This window comes from Dendropsophus ebraccatus, chromosome 10 (genome assembly GCF_027789765.1).
Source record: "Dendropsophus ebraccatus isolate aDenEbr1 chromosome 10, aDenEbr1.pat, whole genome shotgun sequence".
Classification (NCBI taxonomy): domain Eukaryota; kingdom Metazoa; phylum Chordata; class Amphibia; order Anura; family Hylidae; genus Dendropsophus; species Dendropsophus ebraccatus.
The window spans coordinates 71,001,113-71,020,020 of NC_091463.1; the positions used below are offsets into that span (position 1 = coordinate 71,001,113).

The window sequence follows — 18,908 nt, forward strand, 5'->3', positions numbered from 1 at the left end:
TACCGTATCTGTACAGTGTCTCCTGCTCCTTCTGCTATCCCCCCCTTAGGAGACAAATCTTCCATGCCTCTGTCTCACATTGTGTGTGTTTGCCGAGCACAGGCTGATGATGCAGACAGGGGGCAGGGCGTGATGTCCCCAGAGGCTTGGCTGGATTACCCAATCCCCTGAGTGATTCACTCTCTCTGACCGGCCAGAAGCAGGTGTTGCACGGATTTCTCTAATTGTGCAGTGAAATTAAGGCTGTGTTCACACATGTTGTAGTGTCATTGCAGTACTGCAGCGTATTCACAAAAATGATGCAGCAACACAAGTAAATGATGCTAAACAGCAGAGAGGATCAGAGCCTTATTGTGGGGCTCAACTTCAAAAGATAACAGATGCTTGATGATAATATGTGCATGGAAATGAAAAGAAAAAAAATCAAAAAGTTCTTAACTTTATTCCAATATCAGCGTTACAGGTAGAGAATACAGCGTGCTGTGCGGTGTTACAGGTAGAGAATACAGGGTGCTGTGCGGTGTTACAGGTAGAGAATACAGGGTGCTGTGCGGTGTTAGGGCTCGTTCCCACTGAGCAAAAGCAGCTGAATTTCTGCGCTGAATCAGCGCTGAAATTTCAGCCGTTAAAATAGGTGCAGAGCTAATTTCCATTGTGTTGAATGGAAATTCTGCTCTGCAGTTCACACAGTGGAATTTCCGCACTGAACTAATCCGCTTTCCGCCAGAAGAATGAACATGTTCATTCTTCCGCTAGCGGAAGCCTATACAAATCAATGGGGCTCTGATTTTCTGTTTCAGCGCGGATTCAGCGCGGAATACAAGCGGAATACAAGCGGAAATTACTCGCTGAATCAGCGCGGAAATGGGGAAAAGGGGGGGGAGGAGGATTCTAGTATATGTTCTGGTATAGTCTAGTTTACTCACCAAATACTCGCTGAATTTCAGCGCTGAATGCATGCGGATTCAGCGCGGATTCCTCGAGTATTCCGCGCTGAATTTGTCAAGAGCTGATTACGAGCTGAACACTTTCCTAGCAGAATACGCAGGGATTCTGCTTGCATTCTGCTTATATTCTGCTCGGAATTCAGTGTCAGTTGATTTCAGGCGGAAATATTTCCTTGCGTAATCCGCTCCTTTTGCTCTGTGTGAACGTAGCCTTACAGGTAGAGAATACAGGGTGCTGTGCGGTGTTACAGGTAGAGAATACAGGGTGCTGTGCGGTGTTACAGGTAGAGAATACAGGGTGCTGTGCGGTGTTACAGGTAGAGAATACAGGGTGCTGTGCGGTGTTACAGGTAGAGAATACAGCGTGCTGTGCGGTGTTACAGGTAGAGAATACAGGGTGCTGTGCGGTGTTACAGGTAGAGAATACAGTGTGCTGTGCGGTGTTACAGGTAGAGAATACAGCGTGCTGTGCGGTGTTACAGGTAGAGAATACAGGTTGCTGTGCGGTGTTACAGGTAGAGAATACTGTGTGCTGTGTGGGTGGGACCACAATGTAATCACAAATTGCTGCAAATAATTCAGTAACACAATGAAACTGCAATGTGTGAACACAGCCTAGATGTTCTGCAACAGCTTTGGGCGGGGAATAGGCAGGGTGGAGGACTGTGATGAACAGCTGAGGGAAAGCATTGCATTCTGGGACCTGTGTACAACTGATAAACCAGGAAGTGCAGAAACACAAAACAGGACAAACCCCCCCAAAACAAATGGATTTTTGGTAGTTTCAAAAATGGAAAAGATAGGCAAGTAATGCTTTATGCTTCTGCAGAAGTTTCATTTTTTTTTAATCTTTACCTGGAGTTCCTCTTTAAATCCTTGTACCAGAGTACAGCTGACAGATTCCTTTTGCGTTCACACATACAGGAGCCGCAGCAAAATTTGATGGTGCAGATTTGATGCAGTGTTTAGTTATTTAGTTACATTGATAACTGCGCCATCAAACCTGCTGTGGATCTTGCATGTGTGAACACACCCTGAAAGGTAAAATATAAAAGTTAACATGGTGTGAAAGGGCAACAGAAATCTTCAGCTCTACCATACTACACTGCAATTCTGAGCTCAGACAAGGATTTTTCATTGGTCTGCCAGGTGGACTCCAGCCAAAAGTGCATTGAAGTGACATAATGCAGGCGAGAGTGCCCGACTGGTTCCCAAGGCACAGGCACTGCAGTCCAATCCCATGTCACTCAGTGGGTATCTGACAGTGCTCAGGAACGGAATCAGTGTAATGGGCACTGTAACTGAATTTTCCCTATGAGTTGTAATCATAAGCATTCAACAGTACAGCAAACACTTGTTAAAGTGTCACTGTTATATGTCAAAACTGCAAATAATCACATAAAAAGTAACTTAGGGGACCACCATAACAGAGACCATTAGTAGGGTCTATAGCCATTCTACCCTAAAGAGACCCTTAGAAGGTGAAGATGAACAGGATTCATATTAAAGGGAAACCATTAGCAGGTTAGACTCATCTAGCCTTCTGATATGTCCCTATAGCGCAGAGGATGAAGGTAATTTTCTTACCGCGGGTAACGGCAGCTTAGGAGCTTTAACCTGCTGATAGGTTTTGTATTGAATGAGACAATATTTGGGCTCAAAGCCAAGCATGTATTAATCAATTACACCACACAAAGCTAAATTTGAAATATGTTAATTTTTATTGAAATTATTAAAAATCAATTTAAAAATTCTTTTTTAGTGCAAAAGGGAATCCAGCAGTAATTGATAACCAGAACACCTCGGTCTAATAAAATCCTATCATATACCACTATACCATGTAAACGTCTAAATCAATACACACCTAACCATGCAGTGTATCCACACAGCCTCGGATGGCTGAAAACAATGTCAGCCTATATCCGCAAGTACTAAGAATGGTCAAATGAGCCGCTTACCCATCGTGGTGTCTGGCATCCGTAACCCCGGCGCACATTTCGCGTACAGGTCGCTTTATCAAGGGGCGTATCCAACTCCTGTCTCACGCACTATATATATTACTGATGAGGATTCCTTCCGGGGAACGACGCGGGTCAGAGGAGTGGCCAGGGATCATGCAGCTTCCTCCCGACCTACGTCACTGGAACGCACGCCCGCCGGAGGAACGCAGGTGGGCATGTGCACAGCGACTCAAAGAGGCCAAGCCGGAAGAGCGCCTGCGCCAGATTCTCCCCGGACTCGCGTGCACGGACGGTAATCATTGTTCCCTATTAGGAGGCTGTGTATATACTCATGGTCATAACAAATATATCTAATAACAAGTGAGAATAAATATGAATAAAGTGCATAAATCTACATCATTGTAAACAATTCCATACATAGTGTAAAAATTCATCAATTCATCAATATGATGAATTTTTACACTATGTATGGAATTGTTTACAATGATGACCATTCTTAGTACTTGCGGGTATAGGCTGACATTGTTTTCAGCCATCCGAGGCTGTGTGGATACACTGCATGGTTAGGTGTGTATGGATTTAGACGTTTACATGGTATAGTGGTATATGATAGGATTTTATTAGACCGAGGTGTTCTGGTTATCAATTACTGCTGGATTCCCTTTTGCACTAAAAAAGAATTTTTAAATAGATTTTTAATAATTTCAATAAAAATTAACATTTCAAATTTAGCTTTGTGTGGTGTAATTGTTATTCTTAAAAAGCTAACTAATTACGTTGGACTTGTTACGGTATGGTTAGTTAACTCTGTGGGGCAGAGACCAATGCTGATAGTGTGTCCCTGTTGGAACTATTGTATATAAAATGTATTAATCAATGTCTTCCTGTTGGAAGAGGAGTAAAGACCTGATGGCCAAAATCAATTGTTAAAACTTCCCATATAAAAATAGGTTTAGGTAGTGTTAAAATTCAGGTGAGGTGATCAATACCGTGTAAGTCAGCGATGCTCATAGGAAGAGGCTTCCCTCACTGCGGCAATAAAGAACCTGAAAATGACGCTCGCAAACAATTAAAGCTATGAACTAGAATTTCCAATTATACGTAACAAGCCAGAGAAGCTCGGGGAATACTATTTTCCTCCTGCCACAGGCAATGTTACATTAAACTGAAAAACAGTATTGTCATTTCAATATGTTATATTATATGCTATGCTTTTGATGACTGTATGATTTGCCTGCACGTTATATGGAAAAAAATTTGAAAATAAAAATATGCATACAAAAAAAAAAAAAACAGAGCATCTGTAACATGCATCACCATATTAAACCTGCACCATGCATGCTCTGTTCACAAAAACTACAATGCCCTGTCCATGTGGAGAATTCTGTAATGGGAACAGTGACAAATATACAACTAAAATTGTTCACTGAATTACAGAATACTGAGAATAAGCAATGACGACACATGCTGCGGAATCTGTTGGCGCTATATAACTCTTATTCTTTTTGTTATGATGACAAAGATATAAATGTTCTAGGTGACTGGTAGGAGTACAAACTTAAAGACCCCATGATCCCCAAAACAGAAGTGGTTGCAGGTAATGTGGCGGCATCTCCTAAGCATCCCTCTACTCTAAGACACCTCAAGCGTCGTTTCTGTAGATATATCACCTAGGTGGCTATGGTCAGAGAGAAGTCAAAAAGAACAAAGTGCCTCTAGTCTAGACACCAAAGTAAGCCCCTGTAGGTTATCATCAATGAGGCAAGGAAGGTATATCCTACTAATGCACTATGTTGCCCAGCATGACTCCACTACCTTTCCTTGCTCTCCCACATTTTACTTCTCACTTGTTACAATTCAGCCTGAAAGTTTCCCTTGAAGAGGGACGAATCACCATGGAAGGTGCTAAATTTTGACAGCCACACGCAAGTGAAACCATTTCTGCATTTAGTGAACCATCACTGCACAATGCTGCAACAATATCGGTGACAGATCGGCCACGATATGTGGATGTGGTTTCAACTGCAGGCGGCTATCGCAATATAGTATCTGCCCTGGTGACACGGACACACTCTTCAAGCCAGGGGAAATCGATCAGACTAGATTCGCATGCATGTCCTTTCCACGCAATTTGGTACTGCCATTCCAGGTAACAGGTTTATCAATAATGTTCTCTTTGGCCAGTTCACACGTACAGGATCCGCAGCAGATTTGACGGTGTGTTCAGTTATTTGGTTACATTGATATCAAATCTGCTGCGGATCCTGTACGTGTGAACAAACCCTTAAAAGGGGATATTCAGATCCCACCTAATCTGGAGCCAAAAGTGGAACAAAAGTGGCCATGTTTTTGTAGCACTGAATAACCCCAGCCGATAATAGACACAAATTTCTGGGCCCTTGACTGCCTGTTGGCTTACAGGAACAGTATTTCCTTTTAATGGATACAATAGTGGCTAAAACAACCAGATGGTAATGTAACAGTGTGTAAAGCATTCGGATGTTTGTAAAGCACAGGAGACCAGTTAACCCAAGACCCCACTATCAGCCCTGGGAAAGCGGGCCTCATGGGCTAAATGGTACCAGATGGAAACCGATTGCTGTGTTACACCATTACACAATCTAAGATAAACCGTACCATTTGTGCTTTACATTCAGAAAATACCACCGCAGCGGCGCTTCCCATCACGCTGCCTCACTTCTTGCACAAAAGGTTCTACAAAACAAATACCTTCAAATAAGATCCATAGTACTTTGTCACATAGGGGCTGTCACACTGGCTGAGAACTGTTATTTCTTGCTGTATATCTTCTATTTCATCCTCTGCTTCTTCCAGGTCAATGATTTTTATTGCAACCACATGTTGAGTCCGGTTATCAATGCCCTTAAAAACTTCTCCGAAGGAACCCTTCCCAATGCGCTCTAGCTTCGTAAATAGTTCTTCTGGGTCAGCCCGGTGGTTCTGAGGAAGAAAGAACAAACAGTAAAACATCTTCGATTGATGATAGAAAGAATTCTAATAAAAAAAATAATAAAAATTATGTATATATATTTAATATTATTCACACAAATTCCATGGCTAAATGCTACAGTGGATAGCTCCATTAGCAACAATAGGGACTCTGGTGTCCTGTTCCCAGCCACCAGTGACCTGCAGCTCTGCTTGCTGCAACGACACATACCTGGCTGAGTAATGGCCCGCTCAGCCAAACAGGGACTGGGGCGGGACACTGCCTCCAGTCAATGACTGGCTAAGCTGGCAATCGGTCAGCCGGACCATGGCATTGCATCTGGAAGAGCCGGGTATGTGACCAGTTTCAAGCTGAAGGTGAATGGGACCGGCACAATGGAGACACAAGGAGTGAGTTTATTATTTTCCCAAATCCCCCGTCTGCCTGCAGTTTTCCTTTCCTTAGGACTTCCTCTTAAGGGTACGTTCACACGTACTGGATCCGCAGCAGAATTCATCTAAGTAACTGAATACAGCATCAAATCTGCTGCTGATCTGTTGCGGATCCTGTACGTGTGAAAGCACCCTAAGGGTGCGTTCACATGTATCGTAGCAGATTTGATTTAAATAACTCAACACAGCATCAAATCTGCTGCGATTTTGTACGTGTAAACACACCCTTAAAGCTAAAGGAAACGTGCTGGTACATCACCCAGCACGCTTCCTAAACATACCCCTGTAGCCTGCGTACCCTGTTGCGGGAGAAGCCACTGCTGTACTATGCCGTGCAGGCGCAGTACAGCAGCGTCTTCTCCGGCTGCACTGCGCACGCGCAGCATAGTAAAGACGTCTGCAATCTGCAACGCCGCCCCCCCCGGGTGACGTCAGCATGTGGCGCTTTCCAACACGCCCAGAGGGGCGTGATTACAGTGCCGAAACCCGTCCAGGACCATGACTAATAGACCAGCCACACGCCCACCGTGACTACTTAGCTGGTAATTTAAATACAGCGCGGGAGATAGTTAAACTAACTTTGCGGTCTCTATATACAGAGGTATGTTTGGGGTATGTTTGGAAAGCGTACTGGGTGATGTACCAGCACGTTTCCTTAGCTTTATGGCCAGTTTTAGCACAATTGGTTCCCTTTAAAGGGGTTATCCAGCACTATAAGACCGCTTCCAGACACAGCACCACTCGTCTCCAGGTCAGATGTGGCTTGCAAATAACCTCTATTCACTTCAATGGAGTTGAAAAACCCCACTCAAACTGGAGACAAGAGTGGTGCTGTCTCTGCAAGAAAGTGGCCATGTTTTTGTAGTGCTGCATAACCTCTAAGATCGTTGGGGGACCTGGTGGATCCTTACCACATCAGCCTGTTACCCCCTACCCTGTAGATTGGAAAAACATCTAAAGATAAGAAAACCCCTAAAAGAAGGTGGGGGGGAGGGGGGGGGGGGGGAAGTTTCCCTGCATACAGTTTTCATTGTGAACTGTATACTAAAACCGTATGCAGTTAGCTCCTCCTAGTGGTGGCCGCGTACAATCATTTGTATAGTTTTATAGAGGGAATTTATAATTCTGTAGCAGAAACAAAGCTCCAACCACAACCAGACAAATGAAATGAATCAGCATTGAGTTGAAGACCTATATAGACTACAATTGCTTCAGGGTAAACCTTCCCTTTATAGTGTGTTCTGCTGATGGAACAGATTGACTCATTCTCTGTCTCTATTATACAGTAGATATATGATCTTTTACTCTTCTTGGGATATCTTATGGAGGAAAAACAAAAACTACGCAAATACAGTTGTACATGACAAATGATGAATGATTCTTCCAACCCTATTGTGTCAGAAATTCCTCTACCTAAACTAGCACTACACAAAAACCAACACCTTTAACCCTTTCAGTTTGACTTTTTCTTGTAACCAGAGACTACAGAATAGAACAATAAGTAGGCTGAGCGTGGACGTCTATGACAAGGAGCTCAGACACACTGATAAAAATGCAGGAATTAGGTTTAATTCCATTAAAAGAGCCCAGTAAAATCTGATGACTTGGCAAGTTAAATATTAAGCATTTATGTCTGCCCTGCTGAACGCTAAAAAAGCCTGCATTCCATATACGCAAATAGACAAATCCCATAATCCTTAGCAACTCATTACCTAAAAGTGACTGCACTTGGAAGGGGGGGGCTGTGATTCAGGGTTTCCCTTCTCTTTATAATAACTATCAAATACAAGAATAGGAAGGGGAAAAAATGCTGCATCTAGACAGAAAAATGTGGACAAGTGTTCGGAGGGCAGTGAACGAACGCCATGGAGATTGCTACAAAAGCGCCTGCACATACTGAGCAGCGGCCCCCACCGTCAGGCGCAGAAACAAAATGGTTTTATACTAGAAAAGCTTCAGTAGGTCAAGAGAGGTCAGAAGTAAAGTCGCTGGGATGGAAACACATTCAGCAGCTAATGACCGCCTTTAAAAGGCTACGAAAGATGTTTAGTGAAATGTCAAAAAAGGGACACATATGTTTAATAAATTACCGCCATGGAAAGGTCCCAGTCAGCAGCTTAATCTCTGCTATATAAATACATCACTGACTCAATGGCTTGTTAGATTTTCCAGTAATGGATGACACCTGACAACCAGTATATCCCCCCATTACTGCTCTAACCTATAGTGTATTTACACAGACAGATTTATCTGACAGATCTTTGAAGCCAAAGCCAAGAATGGATTAGAAAAGAGGAGTAATCTCAGTCTTTCCTTTATGACCTGTTCTCTGTTTATAGTCTGTTCCTGGCTTTGGTTTCAGGGTTTGGTTTGGTTTCTGTCAGAAAATCTGTCTGTGTAAATACACCACAAGGTTGTTACAAGTGAAGATGACACTCTGTGATATCCACCTGTCCAATAGCATCAACGCTCAAGGATCACAGATCGGACTGTTGGGAGTCCTGAGGTCTGTCCCCCAGCAATCATACATCTGTCACCTACACCGTGGATAGGTAATAAAGAATTTCAGTGGAAAACCCATTCAGGTGGCATGCTGGTTCTCAAGTAATAAACTTTTTTGCAACTTCAAAAAAATTTAAAAACTCTGTTATCAGTGCACAGCAGCAGGTAATGTACCCTCCAGGCCGGGGGCTGCCTTACATATCCGCAGTGGAATAAAAATTCCACCGTGGATGTGTAACCCCATAGAACTTCAAACTACCAGGATCTGCAGTAGATTTTGCTGCAAACTCGGAGCGTGAAATCCGCTGCAGATCCGGTACCTGTGAAGCTACCCTTACTGAAGTTTCACTTTTACTACAAAAGTTGCTGCTTAGAGCTTTCTGAGTGTGGATGACAGTGTAGCAGGAAGAGGGAACTGCACTGCATTCTGGACTATTCTTTTCTTCCAATGACAATCTACCATTGAGGCCCAAAACACAGATATGAACAGGGATTTACCTACACTAAACACAAATGATGTATATAGTACACAGTAAGTGTTGTGGAAACATCCCCAATGTAACTACCTTAAAACAAAAGAAGAAGGCCATCACATTTTATTCATGAGGCTGCCTGACCTCACAGCAAGTTATCATGTGGACAGGGAATAACATGCTGATGGTGGGGGGCCACATGGAAACTGCACCTCAGAAACTCACTCACTATGGAGCTTCTAAAATACTGCCTCAGCAAGGTGAGGGGACTGTATTTTACACCCAGTCTGTTTTGTTTCTATTATATAAGATATACTAAATGCACGCTGCGTGTGGCCAGTTTCACCTGGATGTTTAAAGCAAATTTCTGCATGGAAAAACAAATGACAGTGACAAACATCCCTAAGATACGACTCAATGATACAATGACAGCAGGTGTCACCAGGGTTAGCACTGAAACCTAAGGTGGAGTGCATGGCGCCTATAGCGGTGATGAGTCCCACCCAATTTATGCGTTTCATGGTTACTGAGGGGGCTAATGGTTCAATATGAGAGAGGTTGCCAAAGTGGCATACACAGGAAAGTAACGCTCTGAAAGGGAGCCCCACCTATAAGAGCCTCTACATATCAATGATCAACCCCCTTTATGATCTTCAAATATGACTGGGGGGGATGAGTTTTGAATTGGCCAATCAAGAATTTCCTTTAACTAGGAGTTTCAATTTTAGACTATGTGCACACTATGGAATTCCAGAGGAGACTTCAAGCGGATTCCACTAGAAGTTCTGCCCGTTCCATACACATTACATTTGCCTGCGGATTCCGCCCAAAGAATTGACTTGTCTGACATTGACAGGACTGCGAAATCCGCTGGCAAATATCATTGAGTCTATGTAACAGGTGGAACTCCCAAGTGGAGGCCGCCCAGCAGAAGCCTTTGCGGAAATTCCATAGCGTCCACACATTATGTGTTCCACACTGACGCGTAATACTAGTAAAGGAGTCCCCCCCCCCCACCCCGGCACTGTCATTAAAACGCGGCACATATTCATACATACAGTTCCCCCGCTCCCAGCATCATATGAGCATCTGTAACTGCGGGACTCCGTTACAGGCATTCCACGTCAGTGTTCTGTGCGGAATACAGAACGTGTGAATGTGGCCTTATGCATACAATATGGCAAGTAGTGGTATGGCAGAGCGATTGGGTTTGGAGAACGTTGCTGAACGCGAACAGTTCGGCAAGTTTGTTAAGCCAAAAGTAACAAAAAACAGTAAATTTCTATCAGACTATTGAGAAAAGATGAAAGGGCAGACAGGGCTATAGAGGTTGAAAGCCAAGGGTGTTGTGGTGCAGCTTGAGCAGACCTATGGCAGTTGTAGCATAGGGCATGAGTACTGTTAGAGTTTATGACAGAGTTTAAGTACATTTCTGTGCGCTATTATAGAGGCGCGTAACTCCCTGCATGATCTGCATAGTGATTCCCCACTGTTTAGATAAGAGCATGACATCCACTTCCCCAGACGCTCTCATACACACGGCCAGATGAGGATAGCAGCAACCAGAAAAAAAAAAAAAAAAAAGCAACAATGTGCAGAACGTACATATGTTCATGCTTGCAATACTGCTCTGTAACAATCAGAATTTTCAAAAAACCCTGATTCCCACCAAAAGACCCCATTAGAGTGAACGGAGCCTTAAAAAAAAAAAAAAAAAAAACAGATGTCATGTGACTATGGCCCATCTAGCCTTTACACTGTGATCAACTCCCCTTCTGATCGGCTGCTTGCAGGGGATCCTGCATCACTTTGCACTGCTGCCAGAAACGGCACAGTTACTGCAAGTAGAAGCAGATGTAAATACAGAGACCTGCCGTGCTTTCACAGGTGCTATGACCCCTACTAACTTCAGTACAAAAAAATGACCAACATACTGCCATGTGAATGCCGCCCGGGTTGGGCGAGTAAAACAACTTATCAGTTCACTGCAGATGTCTTAGCTTCGTCCCACCCAATAATAAACTACAACATCTGAAAATCTAGGCCTGGTGCCTATCTGCAGAGGGTCCGCACAGGGCTGCCTGGTAGGCTGATACAGCAGTCTGCTTAGAGAACTGCACAAAGATGTGGTGCGTGGCGAGATATACACGGTCAGCTTACCATGTCTGTGCCCAGTAGTTAACCAGTAGCTTCAGCTCTGGCTGTCCAGGCATGATGGGAATGGTAGTTTAACACTTGTGTTGTAGAATACACCTGTAAAGCACAAGTAGACATGCTTGGTGCCACTATCTTACAGCCAAGATGAGATATATTTTGCATGTGTCAGTGGACTCCATTGTAAGTCTACGGAGCCGTCCCCTGCAACAAGGTCTAGATTGCACCAAGCCAGGGAGCAAAGAAAACAGCAGTGCAAGGGTGGTATTACATGGAACAATTGTGGCTCAAAAAATTGGTAAATCGTTTGGATTTGAACGCAAGAACAATCTTAAGTGACGATTATCATTCCGTGTAATTGGGTGAACAATTTCAGGTCGTTTGCCATAGCGGTCGTTTGAGTTTATCGTTGATCAAAAAAATCGATTCGTGTAATAGTACCCCAAGTCTCCTGACTTGTGGCGGTTTCAACACCCAGACCCTGACTGATCAAAACTTTTTCCATCTCTGAAATTTCAACATTTCTGAAAATGACAAACTTAAAGTGTCACTGTTGTGAATTTTTTTTTTTTTGCAGAAATCAATAGTCCAGGCGATTTTAAGAAACTTTGTAATTGGGTTTATTAGCCGAAAAATGCATTTATCATGAAAAAGCAGTTTGAAGCTCTCCCCGTCTATATTGTTCTCCTATGGAGAGAGCTAAATAAAAGGCCAAAACAGGACAACAAAGAGTTAGGGTACAAACACACACAGCAGACACGCAGCAGATTTGATACCGTGTTCAGTTATTTAGATCTAATCTGCTGCGTATCGCAGCAGTAAATACGCAGCGTATATGCCATGTGTGTTTGTACCCTAAGGGTACAAACACACACACAGTATACGCAGCCTATTTACTGCTGCGATACGCAGCAAATACGCAACAAATACACAGCAAATACGCAGCAGATTAGATCTAAATAACTGAACACAGCATCAAATCTGCACCACCAAATCTGCTGCAGATCTGCTGCGTATTCGCTGCGTATACGGTGTGTGTGTTTGTACCCTTAATCTACAAATACCTCACCCTTTATCTCCTCTGACAGTCAGCACTGACCTCTCTGAGCTCTGATTACAGCTGTCACCCAGCTCTGTGCCTGTAATCCTCTGTTAGGGTATGTTCAAATCTCGTTTTTAGCCGCACGTCGGGCTACACGGCAGAAATCAGTGAAAAAAGGATGCTGCCGTGCAGCCCGACGGCCACATTGACTTTAATGAGCAGGACGGAGTCATTATGTGACTGTTCTGCTCATTTGCAGGATGTACACTGCTTTTGTGCAGGACTCAAAAGCGTAGTCGACCATGCTTTTGAGTCCTGCACAAAAGCAGTGTACGTCGGGTAAATGAGCAGAACGTTGGCACATAATGACTCCGTCCTGCTTATTAAAGTCAATGTGGCCGTCAGGTGTCCGTCGGCAGCATCCTTTTTTCACTGATTTCTGCCGTGTAGCCCGACGTGCGGCTAAAAACGAGATGTGAACATAGCAAACAGCAGAAAGCAGATAAGGGTAACTTCCTCCTCCCCTCTCCCTAGACCAGACTGGGTACGTCTGATGCAACAAGTCACAATTTCCTGATTTTTTGCAGTGGATGGAAAAGAGGAGGGGGGGGCTGACCTGGGAAAAGGCTTTTTAAATGCAGATAATGGCAGATTTGGCTAATAAACCCAATTACAAAGTTTCTTACAATCGCCTGGACTATTGATTTCTGCCCCCCAAAAAATAAAAAAAACACGACAGTGACTCTTTAATAGCTTTTAGCAATCCTAACAACTGAAAGCATTACTGTCATCAGACATGTTAAAAGTTATTGATGGCAGTGGGTCTGCAAAGGCCCCCTTCGAGTGGGGAGAGCGTGGTAGCATGCATTTTTCTGTCCGGCTGTCAATCGAATCCAACTCTTTCCCTTCATTATAGCCTATGATACCAATGAGTCACATCCTCTCTCCACAGCTGTATCTCTGGATCGCTGCTGAGACTCACTGCCATCAATAACTTTTCACAAGTCTGATGACAAGTCAAATGTTATTGCAAGTGACATTTTAATCACCCTGTGCGATAGGTCTGACCGGCCTAACGGGCAAGTTGCTTGTTTGCTGGCAATATTTTTTTTTACATCTGTTCATCCCCCAGAAACGAACCAACAATTGTACGTGTGATAGAGATAAGCGAACCTGGAGAACGCTTGGGTTCTTCAGGCACCAGTAACCAAATGCAGAGTGTTCGGGTTCGAATGTACCCAATCGTTCTCAAGGTTCACTCTTCCAATATGTGACCATACCCGCATGGAAACCGAGCAATGTAATAGGCTCCTTACATGAGCACTAGTCTATCTGGTTTATGCTCACAAGGTACACGGGTCTGCCACAAAGACTACACGATGACTATTTACTCAGTTTATGGGGGGTTCTTTTACACAGACACACTGTTTGGAAGATTTATCAATCATGGTGTAAAGTGAAACTGTCTCAGGTGCCCCTAGCAACCAATCAGATTCCACCTTTCTTTTTCCAAAGAGTCTGTGAGGAATGAAAGGTGGAATCTGATTGGTTGCTAGGGGCAACTGAGCCAGTATCACTTTACACCATGTTTGATAAATCTCCCCCTGTATGTATATACACACACTATTTTCCTGCTTATAAGGCTACTTTTTAACAGAGGAAAATCTTCTTAAAAAGTCCGGGGTCGTCTTATAAGGCGGGTGCTAAAAACTTCAGAACCAGATTGGAGAGTCTGCGGTTGCCTAATACGGTGGGGGAGCTCAAAGATGGCTGCATCCCCGCCGTGTGTTGAGACCTTATACGCCTTCACCCGCCCTTGTATCCTACCCGTATTACTGTACCTCTTTCTCTGCCGCTCAGATCTCGCTGCTGTTTGAGGTTTTTTATTAATTTTTATTTGGTGTGCGTTGGAGGAGGGGTAGTCTTTTACGGCAAGTATATCCCAGACTCTATATTTCAACTGAAAATGTTGGGGATCGTCTTATACACCAACTCTTCTTTTACACCGGAAAATACGATCACACACACATCATACATATAGAATATATAAATTACCTTTGTAGCTGCAAAATTAGCTGCAAAGTTGTTTACATTCAAACTTTTTTTCTGGCCATATACGGTCAAAATTAAAAGGGAAAAAAAGAAAATAAATGAAAAGGCCTCAAATAGCCGCAAGAAGTTTCAGTCACTAAACGAAGCTCAATAATAATTTGTGAACATAGCCCTAAGGCTACACTACTGCAATACATTGACTACATATATCTATTCGCTGCACAATTTTGTCTCAAGCTTTCTTAGAATTGTAAATCCCCATCCACGTTAATGGCCAGGGTCCGTAACTTTCTCAGAGTAGAATATATTTTTTAAAACACAAAATGCTCTATGCCATGCTAAAGCTCCATGCATATTTATACTGTCTAGTAAAACAAAGTTTCAGTGACTGCAATGGTGTGACCGAGCCCTTTAGGCAATGATCAAACACAGACAACAAGACACAACACCACTGGGGTTTTAGAAGGTATTGTGTGTAACATAGGGGCTGAATGGCCTGTGAGCAGAACTTGCAATGAAGCATAGCCTTCAGTATAAGGAGACTGTGCTAGATGTACTTATTACTATAATGGAAGGTAGCAGGATAAGACAATGGCTTCGCTGAAAATCACAGATTAGTCATGCAAGTTGTTGAGTGGGTGAAAATTGAAGGCTCTTATTGTTATAATTATAGTACAGGATAAAACTATGACAAATAAGAAATAACATGCGTGTAACTGCAGGAAAAAAAAAAAAATGTAGATTTTCCCATTCAGAAATTATATACCATTATTCACACACAGGAGGTCCATCTGGGTTTAAAGAAAACCAGCGCCTGCTCGCCTTCACTCCCTGTCAGTGTATATACAGCTAGAGCAGGGCTGGGCAATTTATTTTCCTATGGGCCCACATAAGATATTGGGATGTTTTTTGAGGAAAACCCACCCAGGATTGGCGTCTCAGAGGGGCTGGCGCACATACACCCCTCCTGTAACAGTGCATGATATCCTTATGTTTGAGGCTCCATGACTCCTGTACGGTGCAAACGTAATGGTCCAAGCGCTGCTGACACTCTGAGCTCTCTCATTGATTCATCAGCAAAGACGCTCAGACGTGGGAAAGTCAGAGCTAGTTAGCGGGCCGTACAATGCCCAGGTCAGTCCAGGGATAACGTGCTGTACCCAAAGGTGACAAAGTTAACACTCAGTTTGAGGGTACCACTGGTAGCTGTTCTGACGATTCACTACCTGCATATATACACAGGAGAGTCGTGAGGAAATACACTAGGGGGGAAATTTATCAAACATGGTGTACAGTGAAACTTGCTCAGTTGCCCCAAACAACCAATCAGATTCCACCTTTCATTTCTCTCACTCTTTGGAAAATTAAAAGTGGAATCTGATTGGTTGCTAGGTGCAACTGAGCCAGTTTCACTTTACACCATGTTTGATAAATCTCCTATCAGAGTCCACTGTATTTATATTGCTCCTATTACATTAAAGGACAACTCCGGCGGGACCCCCCCCCCCAAAAAAAAAAAAACACAGGCACACACAGACACCATACTCACCATCCCTCCGGTGACGATCGCCACTCCATTCGCCCGCCGTCCGCCTCACCGTCACCTGCCTCGGCCGTCCAGCGATGTCTCTTGCTTCCGGGTCCATGAGAGAGAAAAGGCTGCCAGCGCGCTTGCGCACCGGCAGCCTTTTCATTGGCTGGAGCGCATCACATGGCTTCCAGCAAGCTCAGCCAATCAGGGCTGAGCAAGCTGGAAGCCATGTGATGCGCTCCAGCCAATGAAAAGGCTGCTGGTGCGCATGTGCACCAGCAGCCTTTTCTCTCCCATTCACTCTCAATGAAGACGCCGAAGAGGAAGAAGACCCGGACCGCCCCCCAGCTCTGACGTCACCCGACACCAGAGAAGAGGACCGTGACGACCGTAATAGGTAATGTATACATTCTTTAACTTCCGGGGTGGGGGAAGGGGGCCAGACCGGGTATTTAACCACATTACAAAGTTATATAACTTTGTAATGTGTGTTAAATAAGCCAAAAAATTTTTTTGCCGGAGTTGTCCTTTAACAGCAATATTTGGGGGGTGACGCTTTAACTAGGAGGAGTATGGGCCTGTACTGTTACTTGCTTATATTTAGCTGACGGATCCGACAACCCTCTTCAATACTTATTTGTTTTTTAGTCATCAGTAGACAGTCAGCTGGTTTGCTATGCTAAGCGCTTTTAGTTGTGCAATATTTGTCACCATAGTGCCTAAGCCAAGAGTGACTGTACGCACAGCTATGTATGTCAGTGTCTTGCCCTGTAACAGTAAAGATGGTACATACCAAAACAGATCAGGCGGCCTCACCTTGCTGAGGGTGCGTCTCCTGAAGTATTGTATAATTTAATAGGATTAGTATTATGAACTATTAGTCTGGCGCTGGCCGAACAACTGTCTGACCGCCACAATTTGCCACTCATGGTGGAAGCACCTTCACAAAAATACTGTTCCCATAATAGTGAAACACAACACTGTGCTCCCATTACAACAGCTGTGGCCAGGTCAGAATACTAAGCAGGTCACTACATTATAAACATTTTTGCAACCTTTAGGAACAATTGTATTATCACAGCCACAAAGAGGGATACTCTACAGATGCCACCTATTGGCCAAGTGTGCAATTCCATGTGTTGCCCCCGACCATGGGAGTGATGGTGGTGGGGCCGAGGATTGGCAATTGGAGGTTATTTATAATCATACTCAAAAAAATAGTGCCAAGAATACCCCTTTAGGGTGCGTTCACACGTACAGGATCTGCAGCAGAATTGATGGCGCAGATTTGAATATGCAGCAGATTTGATGGCCCAGCTTCTAATCTGCGCCATCAAATCTGCTGCAGATCCTGTACGTGTGAACGCACCCTAAGGGTACGTTCACACTTACCGGATCCGCAGCTGATATTCTGCTGCGGATCCGCAGCAGATCTGCGGCAGATCCGCAGCAAATTTCATTTAAAAAACTGAACACAGCATCAAATCTGCACCATCAAATCTGCTGCGGATCCTGTAGGTGTGAACGCACCCTAAGGGTACAAACACACACACCACATACGCAGCAGATACGCAGCAGATTTGATGGTCCAGATTTGATGCTGTGTTCAGTTATTTAGATCTTATCTGCTGCATATTTGTTGCGTATTTGCTGCGTATCGCAGCAGTAAATACGCTGCGTATACGGTGTGTGTGTTTATACCCTCAGGGTGCGTTCACACGTACAGGATCTGCAGCAGATTTGATAGCGCAGATTTGAAGTTGCAGATTCAAGGCAAAGCAACTCTGGGCCATCAAATCTGCTGTGGATCTGTTGCAGATTCAAATCTGCACCATCAAATCTGCTGCAGATCCTGTACGTGTGAACGCACCTTTAGGGTACTATTACACCAAGCAATTTTCCGACGACTAACTATTAACGATAAACGATCTTAAACGAATGCTAAGGCAAATGACCCGAAATCGTTCGCCCAAGTACACGAAACGATGATCGTTATTTATGATCGTTCTTGCGATCGTTTAGTCGTCGCTATTGCGAACCTGGGTGAAACTGCTTTCAACTTCCAGCTAAGTTAATGCATTTTTTAAAGTGCTGGATTGCTGGAAGAAGCCCTTCACTATCAGATGGTTGCACATTCTCAGATTACGTAGGATGATGTGCAGTCAAGCATACAGGATTTTTAGGACCGGCCAATCCAGTGATCAGTGAGTGATTGCTTGTTCATAGGATGATCTATTGGTGGCCATACACCTTTGACTTATGTCAGGCGAAGGAATTCAGCTGTCAGTCTATGGTGTATGGGGCACAGGTAACATAACTGATGACTAGACAATCGTTCGGCCATCAATTATTGAAGGTGGTTTATGGGTCATTAAGCTACCTGTTTGACCAATAGCTGCCTCATATCCCTTTAAGCCTTTGTATTGATAATCTCTCTCCCCGCTGTTTCCAATAGGACAATATCCAACAGAGTTATACCTTACAGCTTCAGCAATTACCATATCTTTAGTCTAGGCATATAGCTAATAAGTTGCCATTGTGCAAGGCCCTTTTGTATTAGCAGAACTATAATAATGGTGATCAGTAACACAGTCCTTACATATCACTTGCAGCAAGCTTTCCACTAAAGTATCCTGAACACAGGTGTGGCTGTCATGTCAAAGGGTAACAAGGATTAGTACAATACAACTGGATAGACGGCATTCTCCTCTATTGTGTCACTCGTCCTCTAATCACGGCCGCAGCAGAGACTTCCTAGTGACAACAGAAGTAGCACAATAAAGGGAAGGACTACTCCGAAAGACACCCAGGGCTCAACTTTCACGCATTGATTTGTGTTATTTT

General features: G+C 43.8%; 1 protein-coding gene across 1 annotated transcript in view; it reads right to left on the minus strand.

Annotated features, from left to right (window-relative positions):
* The window catches only part of STK26 (serine/threonine kinase 26), an 88,761-nt gene that overhangs the window by 40,794 nt on the left and 29,059 nt on the right, over positions 1-18,908 (minus strand). The window contains exon 2 of the mRNA XM_069943216.1: positions 5,639-5,869. Coding sequence (XP_069799317.1) covers positions 5,639-5,869 — 231 coding nt within the window. The remainder of the gene's footprint in view (positions 1-5,638; positions 5,870-18,908) is intronic.